The sequence below is a fragment of the Culex pipiens genome, chromosome 3, assembly GCF_016801865.2.
Source record: "Culex pipiens pallens isolate TS chromosome 3, TS_CPP_V2, whole genome shotgun sequence".
Lineage (NCBI taxonomy): Eukaryota > Metazoa > Arthropoda > Insecta > Diptera > Culicidae > Culex > Culex pipiens.
In genome coordinates this window covers 34,319,833-34,325,686 of record NC_068939.1, presented here as the reverse complement: position 1 = coordinate 34,325,686, position 5,854 = coordinate 34,319,833, and the positions used below count along the sequence as shown (strand labels likewise).

Below are 5,854 nucleotides of genomic sequence, written 5' to 3'. Positions count from 1 at the left end.
AAATATGAGCAATTTCTTACATGTAACACATGTCGACGTCAGAATACTAGTACGATCTCTTTTAAGGGGCCATCCATAAACCACGTAAGCACTTTTTTGAAATCGCAGACCCCCCCTCGTGGAAACTTTCCATACAACACAAATCTTTTTGTATGAAGCCTGGAGCCTGGACAACCGTTGAACCTCTACCCCTAGGTATCCACGTGGTTTATGGATGGTCCATACCTCCCAGCAGCCGTTGCGTTTGAATTTTGTTCTGGCGCAAGGTTTCTTTGAAGTTGAATCAATTCTAAAAAACACTCCATTAGTTTTCTTCAAGAGAAAAGTAAAAAACCATTTGTTTGATTTAACAATGTATTCCATAAATTTAGTGTGTGTAAGTGTATGTGTGTGTGTGTTCGTGTCCTTCACAAATTCGATCCTTACGCCCGCGTTGACGCGGCTGTTCAGTTGTCTCTTCTCCTGCTGCTTCTCCTCATCCTTGACCGTGAGCGTGTTGACCTTGCGCTCTATTCGCCGCTCCACGCGGTACTCCTTCAGCAGTTTCTTGCTCCTCGGGCGATTCGTCTTTTGGCCGGATCGACAACACGCTCAGCGTGGAGATTACACTGCCGTTGCACCGGCCGATGGGACCGGGCGACTTGACCCTGACGGTCGCACCGAGCACGTTCATCGGCAGGCCAGTTTTCGGGTTGATGCTACGCCACTTCGTACAGAGCTCGTTCCTCCAGATCACGCTACTACTCATCGAGTATTCCGTGAAGCATGACTTGGTCTCCTCCTGGTCAAGCGCCAGCGGTCTAAATCTGTCCCGCTCCTCGTCTTCGTCGGACATTCCGGCCTCATTCGAGTCTACTCCCTAGTCCTCCTCCCCTTCACCGAAGTAATCGTCCTCTTCCTTCCCTCCCATGGCCAGTTCAATAAAGTTATCTTCCAACGCATTATCCGGGTTCTCGAAGTCAAAATCCTCGTCCGGATCCCAATCCGGTCACAGCCCAGGCCCCATGTGTGCCTTTTTCTTCATCAACCCCTCCACCTTCGACGCAAACATCGAGCTGGGCAGCTTGGTGCTGACCTTCTCCGCCCGGCCGTCTTCGCCGGCTGCACAGGTTCCCAGTAGACTTCGTTCCTTTCGGATTCCAGATGCTGCAGGTAGTTGTAATCTTCGTCAAAATACACCCCAAACTTGGCCTACTCCTGTTTGCGCTTTTCTAGCTCGACCTTGCTGGCGGAAGTATACGCTCGAGACGGGGCACGCGGATCGTTCTGTACTTTTGATTCGCCAACAGTCAATCCATCCGGAACCCCTCCGGCACGGGCCGGGCACCATTACCTAGTGGCTCACTTCTGGCATCTGCAGCAGCTTTTGACACGAATTATCCCAGACAGCAGCCAAGATAGCAACATTTCACCAAACACTGACGAGTTTCTCAAAAAATTCAAGCACAAACACGGAACGGTCTGCTGGGATTGTTTTGATCTTTTTTTTTTTCTTGACGTTTTCGCTGTCATGCAATTAGGCAATTTTTTTTACAGATTTCTTAAACATTTCCTACAGATATTATATAATGGGCAAATCATTTACCCAATTTTGAGTAATTGATGATAAACTCAGTTTTAGATAATGGTGAATAAAATTCCAGAGTTTTTTTTTTTTGAATAGGTCCTATAAACATATGAAACATAATAGTTTATTGGACCTTTTTAAAAAAAGCTATTGTGTTGCATATGTTTATAGGACTTGATAAAAAAAATTCTAGAAATCTATAATATAAATGTAAAATTGAATAATAAATGTTGTAAGCTAGATTATTAAATAAGGATTGCGAAAGTCTGATAAGTTTTTTTTTCATGACGCGATATTTGTTGTTTGGAACCTCGTTTGGAACCATCCTACAACCCGTGCTCCGCTGAGCTGTCAAAACAATCAAAACAAACTTCAAGCAAAACAATGTAAAGGGGCCAATGTGACTTTGTAAACAAAGAGTCTATCCTGCTCACGTCAGTGGATGTTTACATTAGAAGTGAGCAGGATAGACTCTTTGTTTACAAACTCACATTGGCCCCTTTACATTGTTTTGCTTGACTTCTTGCAAACTTCAGCAAAGATGGCCTCTCGTGTACGGTCAAAGCAAGTAAAGCTATTTGGGAGCAAAACAATGTAAATTGGGTCTTAAAATTTAGCTTAAATGTTAAATAAAAAAATACTTTTGAAATTTATGACCGAATTGATATGGCGATTGTTAACAATTAAATTCATCATTGATTTTTTTTAAATATAAAAACAATTTTACTGCATTTTAATTTTGCTTGCAACGCGCAACACTTTTCGCACTCTCTCTCTTTCATTCGCTTCTCCAGCGCGAAACGTCAAAACGGTCACAACAAAACAGAAAATGCGATCGAGCGGATCGAGTCGCGGTTTGTTTATCATCAGTCGGTTTTTATTTCGTTTCGTCGGGAATCGCGGGTGCAGAACCGAGTTTTATTACGGTTGTGCTTGTGTTTACTTTCAGCGAAACCAAAAAACATATCGATCGGTGTGAAAAATTATCAACAATTTGTTGCAGGTGGATAAATTTGGCTAAGGAAACGGTGGGCCGGTACACCGAAAACATCACCGAGCTAAACCTGATCATCTTCCCGGACGAGGGCAATTGCAAGGGTTGCCGGTGTTGCTCAACTTAAAGGTAGGTTCCTTTCGGTTTGATAAAAAGTGTTTTGAATTTCCACGGGAAGCTCTGGCAATAATGCTTTCAAGTTTGAATTGGCCGATGCCTGAAGCGATTTGTTTACCTTTTTCGGCACCCTCCGCAAACGTCAGACCATACAAAAATGCTGCCGGATCTTTTCCGGGAGAGATCCGGAAAAAGATCCGGCAGCATTTTGTGTTGATTTGACGTTTGCTGAGGGTACCAAAAACTTTGAAAATGTTCTTCTTGCAAAAGACAATGGTTCTTTCTTTTTTGCTTGAAAAGTTAACAGCTATTTCAGCTTTGTTTACTTGAGCATCTGGAACGCTTCCGGAAATTAGAAAAAATGGGTGGTTGCAATGTTTATGTTTATGATTTCGCCTTTCTAATTGGTTGCAATGTTTATGTTTATGATTTCGCATTTCTAATTGATTTTCAGATATGGAATAAATCTGATCGCAATCTGAAAAAGTCGCCTTTGGGCCATGACGACAGCTGGCATTGGACGAAGGCTTCGAATAAGAAGAAGACGATCACATCTAGGCCCAAGTGCATCAACCTTTTGGGGCACCGGAGGTAATTTAATAGCGGGCGGCATCTACCTGCAGAACGACTACGACGAAGGAAAAAGGATTTCGAGGTGAGTTGTCTCGTCGGCAAAGCTGCTGGAAAGTAAACAAACTATTATTATAATATATTTTCGATTTTAGATTGGAATGCGGCCATGTCAGCTGGATTCAGAACTATTGGTCAGTCGATAACGCAGACGTTTTTTGCCAGCACAAAGTCTGGAGCTCTTTTCCACGGCCAAACTCGAGCTGTAGTTTGAACTGTCCAGCGACAACATCACTGTTCTCCTGCCGCATATATTTCCGGAAGCTCCGTTAAGTCGCTCATAACCAGCGGCAGCCGAAGAAGTTGGAGTTTGCTTTTAGATAAGTGTATGTATTTAAAGGAACATGACACTTTGTGATATATTTTTTTTCTTTTATAGGTGAATTCAATATTTAACGGAGGATAATATCTCAGCCGGCAGTAAAATTATCTAGCTGTCTACTAGGCTTTCCAGCAGAACATCAAACATTTGGTTTGGGTGAGTAATTTATTCATTTCAATCTAAGACAAAGTATTCTACTTTTCAGAAAAGAAAAAAAAACATGAAACGTGCTAAAAGGATTAAATTAAACTATTGAAACTAAACTTTCATTAATTAAAAACGTTAATTTTATACAACAAACATGCCTTCATTGTTATGGCTTCTTTCTGCTAAGCAAATTACAAGTCAGATCAAATCTGCCTTTAGTAACACATGCCAACAAAAATGGAAAAAGAGTTTACTTTATTTGGTGAACTTCGTACGCATTTTTAACAAAGAGATCGGTGTAATATTCTGCTAGGGATATAGCTTTCCATGTGATAAAATAATAACACTTTTTGTTATGCAATCAATCCATACAAATAACAGTTTTTGTTATTTGGGTGCTCCCCATCCACCGCTCAGAATAACTAACCTTGTTATTGTATTGTTCTGGATTCTATGTTATTAGTATGTTATTGCAATAACAGAGCAATAACAATTTGAGTTATTTTTCGAACAAATCTTTGTTATTGAAATTTGTTATTTTAACAACTAATCCGATCATTCCAATAACGGATTTTGATCTTCTCACAATATCAAAAACTGACCTTCCCAAGTTATTTCCGTCTGCTCGGGTCCCCATCTTTTTTCCCCCTCCCGCAGTCACACAATTGACCCAAATATCGGTGGAAAACTGGTGAACGGAATCGTTTTCAGTCGCAAAAAAAAGAAGCGAAAGTTACTTTGTCATCAACCCACTTTTCATTCGGGTCTATTTTGGGGCCGGATGTTCAGTTTTTCACACACTTTTCCTCTGTGTACGAGTTTGCACATTATCTGGGCCTGGGAATTAAACAATTGGATTCGAAAATGGGTTACATTTAAAACACTGTTTTCTGTGGAATAAAATTGTTGCTTTCTGGGTAATTCTCCGCCAACTCACACACAGTTGTACTCAGAATTCCGAAAAACTTATTTTTCATGGAAAAAACACTAAAAAAAATTTAGAAACTCTCCCATTTTCCGTTACATGACTGTAAAAAAAATTGGAACATGTCATTTTATGGGAAATTTAAGGTTCTTTTCGAATCTACATTGACCCAGAAGGGTCATTTTTTCATTTGGGTAATTCTCTACCAACTCACACGAAATCGGGAAAAGTTGCCCCGACCCCTCTTCGATTTGCGTGATACTTTGTCTTAAGGGGTAACGTTTGTCCCTGATCACAAATCCGAGGTCCGTTTTTTGATATCTCGTGACGGAGGGGCGGTAACCTAATCATTTGACACCCATATTCCAAAAACAATATATTTTTGGATTCTTTAGAGAAAAAAAAATGCATTTTCAAAATACAAGAAAAATACGTATTTTTGTAAAGAAATTCATGAAATAATAATTTTAATGGATAACTGACATCATCCCGATTCCAAAACATTATAATTTTTTGATGTTTGCATGATTTTTCATACGATTAAAGCCAATGTCTCCCATATAGCCAAAAACCCATAAGCTCTGTGCTGCAGTTAAGCACTGGGCCGTGCTTAACCGAGGCAGCTGAACGGTGCAAAACCGGGGCAGTGCAAAACCGAGGTGTGCAAAACCGAGGCATGACTGTAGAAATTTGGTGTCAAAGGGACTTTTATGTAAAATTAGACCCCCCGTACTCAGAATTCCGAAAAAACATATTTTTCATCGAAAAAAAACACTAAAAAAGTTTAAAAAATTCTCCCATTTTCCGTTTCTCGACTGTAAAATATTTTGGAACATGTCATTTTATGGGAAATTTAATGTTCTTTTCGAATCTACATTGACCCAGAAGGGTCATTTTTTCATTTGGAACAAAATTTTATTTTTAAAATTTCATGTTTTTTTCTAACATTGCAGAGTTTTTTTTTGAGAGTGAAACAATGTTCTACAAAGTTGTAGAGCAGACAATAACAAAAATTTTGATATATAGACAAAAGGGGTGGGCTAATAAACATCACCAGTTATCGCGATTTTACGGAAATAAGTTTTGAATAAGTTATTTTTTGCGTTTCTCTTTGTTTCGTCATCCGTGTCTGTCGAGGGTGACCATGAACGG

At 39.9% G+C, this 5,854-nt stretch overlaps 1 protein-coding gene and 1 long non-coding RNA gene across 2 annotated transcripts; one reads left to right on the top strand and one right to left on the bottom strand.

Annotated features, from left to right (window-relative positions):
• Positions 1-340: 340 nt before the first annotated feature.
• Positions 341-835, bottom strand: LOC128093339 (protein LTV1 homolog). The gene has a single exon (XM_052709817.1). It carries the CDS (start codon positions 833-835, stop codon positions 476-478), a length of 360 nt encoding a protein of 119 aa, XP_052565777.1. The 3' UTR covers positions 341-475.
• Positions 836-2,034: 1,199 nt separating this feature from the next.
• On the top strand, positions 2,035-4,176 carry LOC120430422 (uncharacterized). Its single transcript, XR_005607616.1, has 2 exons — positions 2,035-2,690; positions 3,133-4,176. It is a non-coding gene; the product is annotated as an uncharacterized LOC120430422 (long non-coding RNA).
• The last annotated feature ends 1,678 nt before the right edge of the window (positions 4,177-5,854 follow it).

Excerpts from the sequence above, each read along its gene's own strand:
- LOC128093339 (XM_052709817.1), bottom strand. The coding sequence starts at position 835 with ATGTCCGACGAAGACGAGGAGCGGGACAGATTTAGACCGCTGGCGCTT.